General features: G+C 42.0%; 1 protein-coding gene across 1 annotated transcript in view; it reads right to left on the bottom strand.

Annotated features, from left to right (window-relative positions):
• Positions 1-15,219, bottom strand: part of ppip5k2 (diphosphoinositol pentakisphosphate kinase 2) — a 180,890-nt gene extending 165,671 nt beyond the window's left edge. The window contains exons 1-3 of the mRNA XM_078565916.1: positions 15,136-15,219; positions 944-1,308; positions 453-648 (exon numbers count right to left, since the gene is read on the bottom strand). Of these exons, the coding sequence (XP_078422042.1) occupies positions 453-648; positions 944-1,069 (322 nt within the window). The 5' untranslated portion in view covers positions 1,070-1,308; positions 15,136-15,219. The remainder of the gene's footprint in view (positions 1-452; positions 649-943; positions 1,309-15,135) is intronic.
• Positions 15,220-15,684: the final 465 nt, after the last annotated feature.

Below are 15,684 nucleotides of genomic sequence, written 5' to 3'. Positions count from 1 at the left end.
CCTTCCAGAAAGATGCATGTGGGGCTATTAAATGAAGCAAGACCATCTGGGTTCACCACATGACTGAAGTACTGGAAAGTTGCAATTATCAGTGCCTTTTGGGGAGAATCTGTTAAAGTTACTCTTGCCAACAGTCTATGGGTGTTTGCACTGGAACTGGTGATTTGAAATCCACTTCAGAGCAACAGGGTTCTAGGAATATGACAGTATATATCTTCTACAGCAGTGGGGTAATTAGGACAGCAACTAGCTGATTTCTGCATTCAACTCCACAAGTACAGGCAGCATATGTTGCTGTCAATTTATTCTTTTATAACAGTAAATGCTGATAGCCTTACCAATCACAAAATCTGGGCAAATAACTCTAATTGTACAGAGAAAAGACACTGAACAAAGCAAATGATCTCAGCACGTAGTGTGGTCAGACATCTCAGGCATCACAAAACTGCTACCTTTTGAATGGAAAGAAATGAGGCAATCACAAAGTGGCCACTGCTCCACTGGCTCATTTAGTATGGTGTCTTCTTCAAATATCACAGTAGTGATGTATTTGAACCTGCAAAGTCGTCCCAGAATCTCACTCATTGGCTTCGACTTGGATTTCTTGGCCATGGCACAAATTCCAACCACAATCTGCCTTTCTGGCGGCTACAGGACAAAGCAAGGTCACAGCATACATACTTAATCAAAATAACTATGTAACATCCCTGATAGCAAAATAATGAAACAGGCAGCCACATAAAGGTAATGACTAGAATCAAGCTGTCAAACTTTAAATACCAGCCTTTACTAAGTGCCGAAATTAACAGTTTACAATTTACGCCTGCATTTAATTCTACATTTAAGCTTCAATTATCACATACAATAGTACATCTGAATTCAAATGTATTGCACAACATTGATTTCTCACATGCTAAGAAATTAATCCATACTCAACACTCACAGAATCATATTCTTCATCTTGATCAAAATCTTCAAAATCTTGAGGTTTCATTTGATGCAGGAGTTCCGCATCTTCTGACCCAAGAAAGAAGCTAGGAGGCTCTGTTTCCAGGCCATGAGCAGACATGATTGTCCAGGTCTGTGCTTTCTATCAATAACTAGCAATCAAATTGCTAGCTATGGAAACAACACCCTCTGTACAACCAAACAATGTTGCTCAAAACTGACTGCTTGATATGTAGTTAACTGCCAAATGCACTTAAAAGTCATAACTGGAAAGCGTGCATATTTAGTTCATGCACATTGTTAAAGCTTGCAATACATCTCAAAGCATGGATATTGCACGACAAGGTTACATTCTTCCATCTAAAAACAGAAAGGGCAAAAGTTCACATTAGTATTAAGTAAAGAAATATGCCATCATTAGGTAGATTCACAAAATAACAAAAATCTGCCAACTGTTATGCCAGCTATTTAATTTATATGGCATAAACCAAGGAACTGAAATGTTTGAAATTAAAAACAGCTAAAGTAACATTTGACTGTCACAAGTGATGCAGGAAGAAAAGTAAAGGTTAATGTAGTGCCATACCAAGTCAGAATTCTTTACGTAAGGGTAAACACAAACACAATGAAAAGACAATGGGGTTCCATTTAGAGGCAATTGAGAAATTCTGCCCAAAATTTGCTTGAAATTTGGTTACTGTTCTAGTTTCCACTAAAATGCATTTGCATAACCACAAATGTAAAATCTTCCATGAACCAGCACAATTGGACAAAGTAATAGAATGTAATTATTTTTTCCCTCTTTGTATTTGAAAGTATCCGTTGTTGTATTAAAGAGTGGTAACCTGGTGCAGTTTTATCAATACAACTGAAAATGGGGTTAATTTGTGTGTTCAATCCTTCACCTGTGAGATATTTCATTCAAATTCACTGAAAATGACTAAATTTAAACTGAGCCATTTAATAGTTTGATTGGTAACACTAATTAGTTTGAGTAAATGTCTTAATTTCTCAGTAAATTAAATATTTTTGATTTAAAAACCCTTCAAAATGCTCCCTTTCACTTAAGAAAATAATTTGAACAACCTCCTCAAACTAGTGAAATGGACAGAAACGTGCAATTTTGGCCTTAGGCAGACCAGTTTCACAAGAGCGGTCTGATCAGAGCTAACAATCTACAAACAGTGCAAAAGATCAAAGCTTGAGTTTTTGGATTAGGTAGCTAGTTTCAACTAGATTCTCTAGCCAGCTGTGCTGACTCATCTCTGGAAGATTTCAGCTAGTATGAATAGAGGTCGTCTTGTTCAGCACATGAAGTAGGCAAGCATGAAGACCGCAGTTGGTCAAGGAGAGCAGCTAGTCGAGAGTGTGAGCTTGGGAATTTAGTGAATGAGGAAATTTGGTGCAGTGAAGCAGATGCTGCTGCTCACATAAGTAGCTACCTTACCTTTGAGTTTAAAAGTGTGCAGAGAGGAGCGGAGCAATTTAAAAGAGCTAGGGGGCTCAGTCTGTAGACCGGCTGCGATCGGAGAAAAATTCAAACTGTGATGTCACAAGGAAACAGGCAAGCAACTGGTTGAGTATTTTGCTCATTTATTGTTCAAAACTCAAGTAATTTAGTAGTAATCGTAAGGTTTTATTAGAAGTAAGTTTACTGGCAGTAGGGTCTAAATTTTAGTCTCCAGTTTATAATAAATAATCTTCAAAGCTAAGGCATGGCACAGCAGCTCGGCTGGGTGGAATTCCCATCCTGTAACATGTGGATGCTTTAAGTTGTGATTACGTTCCTGGAAGTCACAACTTTAAGTGAAACAACTATGTGAATCATGGGTTCCCATAAGAATCAATGTTAAAGCTGGAGTTGGTTTATGTTGGAAATTTCTTGCCTGGAAAAAAAAATGTACAAGTTGAAATACTGCAGCACTGTGCATTCCTTGTTGAAATAGCTTGCAAAATAAAACAAATCACTAAATATAAAAGAAATCCTGTGTAAATTAGATAATACACACTGACCTCCAGACATTAATACATCCAATTTCACTGCTAGGTTGATAGCTTTCTTGCTTTCTTTGCAGCAGCAGGCACACTACCAACACTTACTCAACATTTCTGGCTCGTGTTTAGAAGTAATTTTAAATTACTTCACCCACAGCCTCAAGTCTCACCCACAGCAGGCACTCTTGAAACTCCAAAATGTAAATCAAATTTAAATCCAACTTGTATCTTGAAGAAAACAATTTTGGCTTTGGATGCCTTTTGGTTTTAAAAAAAAAATCCAAATTGCCTCGAATACAGTGCAAAGTTAAGCCTCCTTAACAGTGGCGCCGATCAGGTCATAGGGCTCGACGTTACAAAAATCGGAGCCCATGCACGATATTGTGCGCTGCAGAATGACAATAGGCGGCAACATGAAATGACTGTAAAACAGAAATCATGACAAATTGGGGAAAACGGGCTTAAAACAGACAGACTTTGAAATGAGGTGACTTAAAGCGGGGACTTAATGTACATCTCAATTAAGTCTTCCCTCAGCTTTCTCTATTCCAAAGAATACAACTGCTGTCAATCCAATCACTCAACATTAAAAATTTCCAGCCCTAGCAACATCGTTGTAAATTTCCTTTGCATCATCTCTCATGCAATCATACCTTTCTTCTAATGCGGCAGCCAGAACATTATGCAGTACTCTTGCCGTGGCCTAATGATTGATACAGTTCCAACTCTTATACCCAAATGCAGAAAAACCTGGACAATATCCAGGCTTGGGCTGACAAGTGGCAAATAACATTCACGCCACACAAGTGCCAGGCAATGACATCTCCAAGAGAAAATCTAACCATCGCCCCTTGATGTTCAATGGCATTACCATCACTGAATCCCCCGCAATCAACATCCTGGGAGTTACCATTGACCAGAAACTGAACTGGACTAGCCATATAAATATTGTGGCTACAAGAGCAGGTCAGAGGCTAGGAATCCCGCGACGAGTAACTCACCTCCTGACGCCCCAAAGCCTGTCCACCATCGACATGGCACAAGTCAAGAGTGTGATGGAATACTCCCCACTAGCCTGGATGTGTGCAGTTCCCACAACACTCAAGAAGCTTGACACCATCCAGGACAAAGCAGCCTGCTCGATTGGCACCACATCCAAAAACATTCACTCCCTCCACCACCGATGCACAGAAGCAGCAGTGTGTACCATCTACAAGGTGCACTGCAGGAATTCACCAAGGCCCCTTCGACAGCACCTTCCAAACCCATGACCACTACCATCTATAAGAACAAGGGCAGCAGATACATGGGAACACCACCACCTGAAAGTTCCCCTCCAAGTCACTCACCATCCTGACTTGGAAATATATTGCCGTTCCTTCACTGTCACTAGATCAAAATTCTGGAACTCCCTTCCCAACAGCACTGTGGGTGTACTTACACCACATGGTTCAAGACCGCCTTCTCAAGGGCATCTAGGGATGGACAATAAATGCTGGCCCACATCCTGTGAACGAATTTTAAAAAAACCTGCCTCATTACACATTACCAGGTCCAAAATAGCGTGATCCCTGGTTGGGTCAACATAGGAAAAACTGTCCTGAATACACTATGAACTCTTGCTCGTGACTACCTCTGCCAATTTGATTTTCCCAATCTACATAAAGATTAAAGTCACCCACGATTAATGTACTGCCTTTTTTACATGCCCTAATTTCCTGATTTATTCTCTGTCCTACAGCACAGCTATTAGGCGCCTACAGATACTCCCACCAGTGTCATCATCCCCTTGTTATTTCTTACCTCCGCCCATACGGATTCTGCATCATCCGATCCAAGGTCATTTTTGCTATCGTACTTATTCCATCTCGTACTAACAAGGCTACCCAACCACCCTTTCCTTCTGCCTGTCCTTTCGAAAAGTCACATACCCCTGAATAATTAAATTCCCAGCTCTGATCTCCTTGCAACCATGTCTCCGTCATGGCTATAAGATCATACCCATTAACTTCTATTTGTGCATTAATTCATTTATTTTGTTCCAAATACTATGTGCATTTAAGCAAAGAGCCATTAATCTTGCCTTTATCATCATTTTTTCCCCCTTTGATGCTATTTGCTGCTGTTTTATGATGTTTGGACATTCTGTCCCTTCCTGTCACATTCTGGGTATCATCACCTAAATAGTTGCCCTGCAATGCTGCCAAATCCTTTTGCTTGTAAGCCTACGCATTCCCTCTCCAGAACCCTCCCTCCCTCTATTTAGTTTAAAACCCTATCTTGCATTTCTGGGAAGCTATTTGTCTTCCCCCCACCCCTGAAGACAGAACTAAAGTAGTTGCTTGATTGCTCTGTCATTTCCTTGTTCTCTATTATAAATTCTCCTGTTTTGGACTGTAAAGAACCTACATTTGTCTTCACTAATCTTTTTTTCTACATACTTATAGAAGCTTTTATAGTCTGCTTTTATGTTCCTTGCAAGTTTACTCTCATACTCTAATTTTCTCCTCTTAAATCAATCTCTTGGTCTTCGTTTGCTGAATTCTAAACTGCTTCCAATCCTCAGGTTTGCTACTTTTTCAAGCAACTTAATATGACTCCTCTTTGCATCTAATGCTCTCCTCAATTTCTTTGGTTAGCCATGGTTGGGCCGCTCTCCTTGTGTTTTGCGCCAGAAAGGAAAGTATAACTTGCAATGCATATATTTGTTCCTTAAATATTAGCCATTGCCTATCTACCGTCATGCCTTTTAACGAAATTCTCCAATCCATCTTGGCCAACTCACATCTCATACCTTCGTACATTCCTTTGTTTAGGTTTAGGACCTTAGTTTCAGATCGGACAACTTCACTTTCCATTCTAATTTTATTACATTATGGTCACTGTTCCCTAAAGAACCCCGTACAACAAGATTATTAATTAACCCCTTCTCATTGCACAACACCAAAATCAGGATAGCCTGTTCCCTAGTTGATATTCTTCCTCAGTTATTTTCCTTCTACCTTTTCTGGAAGCATCAACTTTTGATTAAGTTTCATCATCATTCCCACACCACCACCCCCCACAGCCTCACAACCCCATTATCATGGCCTACATTGCCTTTTTGGAGAGCAGAAATTCTAAGGATTTCTTTACATTGTGACTTGTCTTTCAATACACTTAACTTGTTATTTTACCAGCTTAGAACAGGAATCAACCCATCATATAGTTCACGTACTTACTGACTTCACCAGCTGAACAAGGGGCAGCACATACTTCTGCATGATGCCGTACATTTTTCTCTCCTTCCCCTCCGCCCTCGGCAGTGAAGCACAACATAGCATTTCATTACATTTAAGCTTCCAAACAACAAAAATGGCTAGTAAACAGAAAAGAAAATCTTCATGGTAGCAGTAATGGACTAGATTTGAGCACAGGTCTCAGAATCGTGACTGAATGGCCATCAAAAAAGATGACATAGGTGGGGGATTGGAAAGTGAGGCAGGCTGGGGACATGGAGAGGAATGGAAGGAGAAGGGTTCTGCTGCCGGAAGTGAAGTAGCGGTGATAAGGCAGCACGAAGCTCGAGGACATAGAACGCGAGTGAAGAATGTGAAGGAAAGTTAGTCAGGAATGCAAAGGTGACGGAAAGCCTGAGGGTTGCTAGGAGGAAATGATAGAATGGGGAAACAATGACATAATAACCACCAGCAGACGGGGAGAGGCAATAGTAAATCAGGAAGTGCAAGGGGCACAAAGATGCCACAGAACTCTACAAATGACATTTTTACAGTACTACAGCCACTACCCCAAAAATCTACAGCCATTAGTAGCTCTGATCACCCAGAGATAAGGAAAGCAATGAACAAGTTTGCACTTATGTCATACCCTTCACATCCTAGGGATGTCTCAAAATGCTTTACAGTCAATAAATCACTTTTGAATTGCAGTTACTTTATTCTGTAGACAAATATGATAGCCAATATATACACAGTACAACTGCACAAAGAGCAAAAAGATGTACAGACCAGTTGTTCTGTTATTACTTGGTACTGATTGAAGGATAAATGTTGACCGGGATACTAGAAAACTGCCTTACTCTTCTTTAAATAATGCCACAGTATTTTTATGTCTGCTTAAGCAGGCAGCTGAAAGCTCTGACAATACAGCACATCATCTTCAGTAAAGTACTGAACAAAGTGCAAAGAGGAAGCAACACAAATGTAAAGATGGAAAAAATACTGGTAACAGATTAAAAGTCCTGCATATACTTCCTGCCCACATTATCCTTACCTCCAGGGTCACAATATTTGAGTCATGCTTCATAGGTCAATATTTGAGAAAATTCAAAGCTAACAATTTATAATGAGAAGAGCCTACATCAACATTTGCCAAATGTGCTATAGTTGCAGGCCCCTCAACAGCAGGTGGTACTGTTATAACTTCTTTATTGCATTTCCACCTCTTACACCATGGTCCTCCATACATTGCTACCCCAGCTTCCCTGGGTTGTTTTAGGCCCTGCTCAGCTTTGTTCTTGTGCTTCTCACACAGTCACATAGGCCAATGGCATAGCAGGAACATGCAAGGTTAAAGGGGATAGCATTATTCAGGGAGGGAGACAACAGAACATGGTTGAACAGCAGCAAGGATGCAGTTAGGCAGAGCAGACTGGGAGACAGGGGTAGGTGTGCAGACCAGCACACAGGGTCTTGACAGCAAGAGTGGCAATTAATGGTCCTCTGACTTCCCACCGCCCATCTTAAAAGCAAGGAGTGGATGGAGGATTAAGTGGGATAAAAGGATCAACAGGGCAGTTCAAAGGGGAACATTTATGAGATGGCTGATGGAACTGCAAAGATGTACTTTGTAGAATAGGAGTGAAGAATTGGGGTAGCAACAAGGATAGGCGATGGAAATTGTTGAAAATCAATGGCTTGCAGCCACACCAATTTCACTTCCCCACCACAACACAAAAAAAAAGTCAAGCAGTGACAGAGAAGCAAGGCAGGCCCTGGAGGAGACAGCATAAAAGCACTGGCAAAAAAGAGACAAGCCCGCCAATTGCCATGTACAGCAACTAATCACGGCTACTCCATGTAATGAATACATTGCAAAACATCCTGTGACTACGCATTGGAAAAAATTTTTTTTAAAAATATCAAATGTAAGGGCCAAAGAAGAATGGTTGACTGCAGCAGTGTGGAGAAAGATACAACACTGGGACAACTCTGCAGAAGACTTAATGCAAAAGAGAAAGCATGTATTTATGAAGTCACAAAAAACTTAACAGTTGTCATAATTCATCAAATGTGAATTGCATTGTGTAGGCAAGTGCATCAGCCATTTATTTCATGCACATGACCCCAAAAAGCAGCAACGAGAGACAATCAGCTAATCTCTGATTTTTCTGTAGCATTGATGGAGGAAGAAACGTCAAAGGCAAAAGTGGAACTCCCTGCTTTCCTCAAAGAGTGCCATTTTTTATTTATATATCCAATCAAGCTAGCTGAAGGGCTCTGACTTCAGAATCTCAGTATTTATCTGGAGTGCGAGCCTAGTTTCTATGCTCAAATCATTATTTAGGAACGTACACGGTATTAGAATAATTCAGGGCACAGAATTAAAGATGATATGTCAATAGTAATATGTTGCAGAAAAATAAAGTGAATGTAGAGGAGACCGCATTGGGAGCAACGAATGCAGTAGACTAAGTTATCTAAGAAGATGCAACACCTGCCCCTTCACTTCCTCTCTCCTCACCGTCCAAGGACCCAAACACTCCTTTCAAGTGAAGCAGCATTTCACTTGCATTTCCCCTAACTTAGTCTACTGCATTCGTTGCTCCCAATGCGGTCCCCTCTACATTGGAGAGACCAAACGCAAACTGGGCGACCGCTTTGCAGAACACCTGCGGTCTGTCCGCAAGAAAGACCCAAACCTCCCTGTTGCTTGCCATTTTAACACTCCACCCTGCTCTCTTTCCCACATGTCTGTCCTTGGCTTGCTGCATTGTTCCAGTGAAGCCCAACGCAAACTGGAAGAACAGCACCTCATCTTCCGACTAGGCACTTTACAGCCTTCCGGGCTGAATATTGAATTCAACAACTTTAGATCTTAAACTCCCTCCCCCGATCCCCACCCCATTTCTTCCCCCTCCCTTTTGTTTTTTTCAATAATTTATATAGATTTTTCTTTTCCCACCTATTTCCATTATTTTTAAATCTACAACTAATACCTTGTCAGTCTTTCCAGCCCACCCCCACCAGAGCTGTACCTTGAGTGTCCTGCCATCCATTCTTAATTAGCACATTTTCTTAGATAATATCACCACCTTCAACACCTCTTTGATCCTTTTGTCTGTGACATCTTTTGATTATCTGCTCCTATCACTGCTTGCTTGTCCCTACAACCACCCCCCCCTTCAACTTCTCTCCCCCTACCCCTTTAAACCAGCTTATATTTCACCCCTCTCCTAACTATACTCAGTTCTGCTGAAGGGTCATGAGGACTCGAAACGTCGACTCTTTTCTTCTCCGCCGATGCTGCCAGACCTGCTGAGTTTTTCCAGGTAATTCTGTTTTTGTTTTGGATTTCCAGCATCCACAGTAGTTTTTTGTTAGTACCAAGTCACATTCACTGAGATAAAACACTAATGTTTAAAGGGACCAATCTCCTTTAATTTGTTACATCACAACTTAGGATCTACCTCCCATATGGCCTTTGTGTCCCAAGCTATTTCCTGAAAAATATTACTACATTCCTTGCAAGGCCTGAGGGGACATCCAGGTGACCGTGTAGTATGTGGAGAATTCTCCTAAGAATTTAAAAGAAAGGTAATCTTCTCAATCCTCCATACACCAACAAAAAATGACTCAAGATCACATTTTTGAAAGATGCTCAAGGAGCAACTATAAAGCTGATGAAATTGCCTTAAGTTCAACTTCTGATTTTCCTGCCACCTAAACTGCAGCAAAATAGCATATAGTATATCAACATACCATATTTTGGTGACGTTCTTACAAAGCAATTTATATCACAAAAGATATTTAAGTGCAGGATTGAAGAATGGGATTTAGTGATTTCCAGGTAGAGCCTATAAGTAACCACACCTGACCATGGCTTGTGGGGAAGTAGATAGAAATTAGTGCTTATAATATTCTGACCTAAGTGCTACTATAAGTACTACAGGATCACAATGTTCATCAGAAAAAGACTGATCTATCAATAGGCCCTGATCTCACTGATTCATCATACAAAGAACCAGAGTCACCAACCATGCACTTTCCAACATAAGAGAAAGCATATCACAGATGCTAACAGGTTTGAAAGGAAGACACTTTAATGTTTGAAAGTTTAATACCAAAGGAGGTACATTTTGATTAATTTTCCAGATCATATTCATGAATTGGGATTTATTTAATATGCTACATGGGCTGCTGCATTACCCATCTACCCTGAACCTATTAATTATATAAGCGACCAATGACATTGCTGAACAGGGCATTTTAGATTTATTGCAATGAGCCAGTCTCCTGGACACACTAGGCAGAATTTTATTTTAACTGACAAAGTAGGTTAGGGCGCAACATGTTGGGAACTGGTTTGTTTCAATAGTAAGCTTTGCCATGGTTGTTTAACTCAGTCACAATATTAGCACCTGCGTCAGGGTTTCCCAGCCAATGACAAGAGTGTAGGTGTGATGATAACCTGTACCTGTTAAAGATAAGCACTCTAATTAAAGGGACCCTGCCAGAGGTCAGAATGGCTGCATCCAGCATTCCTTCTGAAGCTTGCAGAAAGAATGATGTCAGGGTGACATGGGAAGGTGATCCCTGGTTCTCTGACTCTTCACTGGAGGGAGTGGAGAGGGGAATTGAGTTTCCTGCCCATGGGAGGAACAGGTCAGCCACCCAGACCAAACAGGCATGGCTAGAGTTATCAGTAGTGAGCAAGAGTTTAGTCCTTCGCAGCCAGATATAGTGCCATAGGTGGTTTCATAGCCTAATAAGACTATAACAATTTTAGTTGCCAATCCCCACACTGACTTTCCCAGCATTCTCCTGCACATAACTCCTCAGGCCAACACACCTTGCAGCTCCATTCATTCCTTTCTTCAGGCACCTCCTCTCTTATTTAATAGCCAACACTCACACTCACCCTATCCTGTCGACATGGCACAACGATCTCTCACCTCACACTCTTAACTCTCTGCTTTTCCTCATAGCAGAAAAGCACAACTGCAGGGAGAGGCAGAGAGCCAGAGACTGACCTGCATTGACAATACTACAACGGAACGGGGAGGATTCCACACCCTGATGACAGCATTTGATATCACATGGCCACTTGACACATAACATAACTTCTGTTGAACTGATCAACCATGAACAAAAATGTTATAATAATCACAAGGTAGAATTTGAGCTCTTGTCAGCAACAATTCATCTTTCATCTCCCAAAAGTCCTTCAAGGCTGTTGGAGGAGCAGCAGCAGGAAGAGGCTGAGGAGTCCTCAAGGGGGAGAAGAGCACTCAGAGGACGCATTGTCACACGACACATGCACCCTCCACCAGCACAGACACACACCTTGGTTGGCGCTGCAGTAGGAATACCTAGGTTGTAACATGGTATGATGCACATCACGTGAGCAGGTGCTAGAGACAGGGACAGCTTTGCAGAATCATGATTGGAGAGCACAGTTCACTCAAATGCTATACTCAGTTGGATGTAGATGCTGGGCATTGGGTGGGAGGAGGGTCAATGAAAAAGGATGTTCTGGAGCATCAACAGGAAAGTTGTGCACTTCTGTCAGCACTTCCAGAAGCAAATGCACACCCTTGGATAAAGGTTAGTGGAGTCCATCACTAGTACAACTGCCATAATTTCTCAGGCATTTGCACAGATGTCCACCTTCATGGAAAGAGTGGCCACCTGCATGAAGAATCAGACACGATTAGCAACCAAGTGCATGCTAGCTCAGACTGATGGCCTGCAAACTCAAATCTGCTATATTGAATGCAGGAAAGCTTCACATTGGTAGCTCAATGCCTCACAGACATACAGCAAAGTATGATCTAGTTTTTGGTTAGCAGAGAAATCCAGGTTGGCTATGAGAGGGAGAATGAAGAAAGGGCACATGGAAATGGAGACTTTACAACACACGTCCATTTCTCACTTCTTGACTGCCTCTTGTTGTACATCTTCTCCGCATCACTGGTAGAGTTCATCATAGATGTTCATCAGCCAGATTCTCCTCCAGCACAGGAGTCCAGTCTGCCCAGGCTCTCCAAATGAACATTATGACCTAGTGCTATTGCCCTGCCTTTACAAGATATGATAAACCCTCTGTACTCAAGCTGTATGGAGATGCAAAAAGTAGATGCAACTGCCACACAGAGAATCATGGCAGCTTCTAGGGTAGCTTGCACAGGCAGACATGACAATCTTAGGGCGGTCACATACAAACTGAACAATGAGGGGCTGGAATCCATTACAATTGCTAAACACTGCAGAATGAATGATCGGAGGTATCTTGATTTCCATATGTGTATAGTCAATGATTCCCTGCGCCTGTGGGAATCCAGCCACTGCAGCAAATGCGAGTGTCCTTAGTGTCTGATTAGACTCATCGGTGTCAGTGAACATAAGTGGCAATCTTGGCAAACATGGCAGTCACTTGGTACATACATTTGTGGGCAGCAGATTGTGAAGTCCTGCAGATGCCACCAGCAGATCCCTGGGAGGAGCCAGGCGCAAAAAAATTCAGGGCTGTGATGACCTTACTGGCCACTGGTATAGTGTGCCCACCTGGCCTTCTTGTACGGAGCAATTGTAACAGATTCCAGCCCTTCATTGTTCCAGGAGGCTGCAGATGTCAGCAATAGTCTGCTGTGAAAACCTGAGCCTCCTGAAGCTCTATTGCTCCATTCATATGGAGAAAATTGATCAGCTACCTGAACGCCCTGCGCTAGAGCTCTGTATCAGCCTCTCTGTCCTGTGGAATGGCACATTGTTGTGGAGAAGGCAGCTGCTGCTCCTCCTGCTGTTGGTGTGGCTGCTATTCTTCTTCCTCAGCTGCATACGCTGCCCCAATGCTGCAGTAAAGGCTGACAGCAGGGAAATCAAATCAAGGTAAAGTCAAGTCCAATGCAGATGAAATGACTTTCAAAAAGTTGGAAATCATCTGTGAAGTACTGAAATCACACATTCAGAAAAAGTGCTATGAACACAAGCCTTTCCCATAGGTGGAGCAGCAGCTATGCAGTTTCTCTGTTTAAAGGCTTTCCAGTCTGTCAGTTTCATTGGTTAAGGACTCTCCGCTGTGCTCTCATCTGGTTGGCCCTAATGAGTTCTACGTAGCTCGGGAAACCCTTGTGCTGGCTGTTAAAGACAGAACCCTGGGTTAAAGCCACAATTATTTGGTTGTTTAAATAGCTGACACAACATCTTCATGACAGTTTCCCATTCACCTTAGAATGTGCTGCTTTCGGTAAAACCAGAAGTGGGTGATATCATATTGGGCTTTCAACACCAGTATTTTTTGGGCATTCAATTCCTTCTTACACCCATACTTGCTCTCCCATCCCCACTCCTTGACTGTGAAAGTTATGCTTATTGTCTGAATAATTTAAGGGAATGTTATCATCCTAAACCAAACTTGCAACAGGATTTGTTTGGTGTTAAATGATAGTGTGCTATATCTCCTGACCTTTTGAACACCACAAAATATTTTAAGTAAAACATCCCTTTCCTAATTATGTTGAATATTCTTGATTGTCAAGGATGACCAGACTCAATATAGCTTGAAAAATCCCATTGATTCAGTTCAAATGTGTAGAGTTCCAAGAAGCAAACATAGTTGACATGAGTATACACCAGTTCTCAAAAGAATGCACCTGGCCCTTAAGAGCAGAATCGTAGTGCTAGGGTTAGGGAGAAAATGCTTATGTCTTCCCAAGATTAACAGAATTGGGCTGATACTAGTTAGAGGCACCTTATCAGAGCACCAGGCACCAAGGTTATGTAAGAAAACACCAGTGAATACAGTGCATGTAGTATTGACCTATGTCGAGCTGACACCAGGCAATACATCTAACGTGACTCTCTTTAAATTCAAGATATCCTGCAGTGGTTGGAGTCAGCCCCCTTGCTACAAGTTGAAAAACTCATACAGGTACAAGTGGCCATACAGGCAGCTTACTTGCATCCTCACAGGAGCTAATAGTCACAAGTGTAGTCACACAGTGCTTAAAACCTAAACATTTTAATGAAGGTGAAGACTGTTTTTAAAAACAAAATACTTCTTGAATACAAAACACTTTGTAGGATCTTAAAAAGCTATGGCAAATGACAACTTAATGAAGATGATCTTCTATTCTTGTATCACAAGATAGTTTAACTATTTATAGAAGAGCTAGTTTACTGACATGACTGAACACTAAGCTGAGAAAAACAATGATGTTTTAATGGAGAGCACACTATTAGGGTTGATGGAGGAATAGGGTTGGTCACTGAGGAACCACCTAGAATATCAGGTTGTCACAAAACACGTTAAAGACTGTCCCTTTGATTTCGCCACCACCGCAGCACCCCCAGTCCACAAAAACATGGAGACACCAAGTGTAGTGCGTGGACGACGTGACCTTAGCAAAATACAGAGATGGCAACTGTTCGTGTAGATGACATAAAAGCTAAAATAAAAAATAATGTTGAATTCATATACCAGATATTGCATAATTGACAAATGACAATATTATATTGCAAAGAATTAATCTTCTAAAAGTTGCCAACTCTCAGCCAATCAGAGCAGCGGCAAGCCCAGGGGTTAGCAACGTTCCTGCTGCATCTTAAAAGACTTGCTCAAGAATAGCATTTTACTAGTCGCACCCCAACCTACTGAGAGAGGCGGCCTTTGGTTTTCGGCAAATGCTCCTTTTTTGGGCACGAAGTTGTAGCCACCCTAATGCTTTTTGCACTGTGACCATGAGCACATGCTGTACTGATGTTTCCCCGCGCGCCCCCTCCCCGGGGCTTCACCCATGCGGAGACTGGGACTCGGCCATTGCCCCTGTGAAGCCGCCGCGCCCACAACCTCAGGGGATGTAATCTCTCCGGGCGGGAGGCTGTGGGACTTCACATCAAACACGCTACCTAAACCGGAGGGAGACGCTGATCCTCTGCCTCCAGCCCACTGCCACTGCTCTCTAACCGTTACCTGCTACCAGCTTCCTCCCTCGCGCTTCCGCACGCTGCGGCTGCCACTGGCTCTAATCCGTCCCACCACAAAAAGCGTCCGGACAAATCCACTTCCGCACCCCACCTGCTCATTTCCGTTCCGCTTTTACAATTAACCAACTCGATCCGACGAGGTGAATGGCTGTAGTTGTGTTTATGAATGAAGTTTTTTTTAATATTATTCAACCTATCTAATCTATTCATCAGACGTTATAGCTACTCACTTTGTTTAGAATGTAACCAAACTCATTGGAGAAAAGCTAAGATAAGAGTCATACGGACTCGAAACGTTAACTTTTTTTTCTCCACAGATGCTGTGAGACCTGCTGAGTTTTTCCAGCATTTTCTGTTTTTGTTTCATTGGAGAAACCCCCCCCCCCCCCGCCCCCTGGAGATTCTGTGAGAAGAATGTTTATGGAGTGTCTCAGATATAGATCTGTTTTAAAAGCAAAAAACTGCGGATGCTGGAAATCCAAAACAAAAATAAAAATACCTGGAAAAACTCAGCAGGTCTGACAGCATCTGTGGA

The sequence above is a fragment of the Cetorhinus maximus genome, chromosome 2 (assembly GCF_964194155.1).
Source record: "Cetorhinus maximus chromosome 2, sCetMax3.hap1.1, whole genome shotgun sequence".
In the NCBI taxonomy this organism is placed as follows: domain Eukaryota; kingdom Metazoa; phylum Chordata; class Chondrichthyes; order Lamniformes; family Cetorhinidae; genus Cetorhinus; species Cetorhinus maximus.
This window is presented reverse-complemented; position numbering and strand designations above follow the sequence as displayed.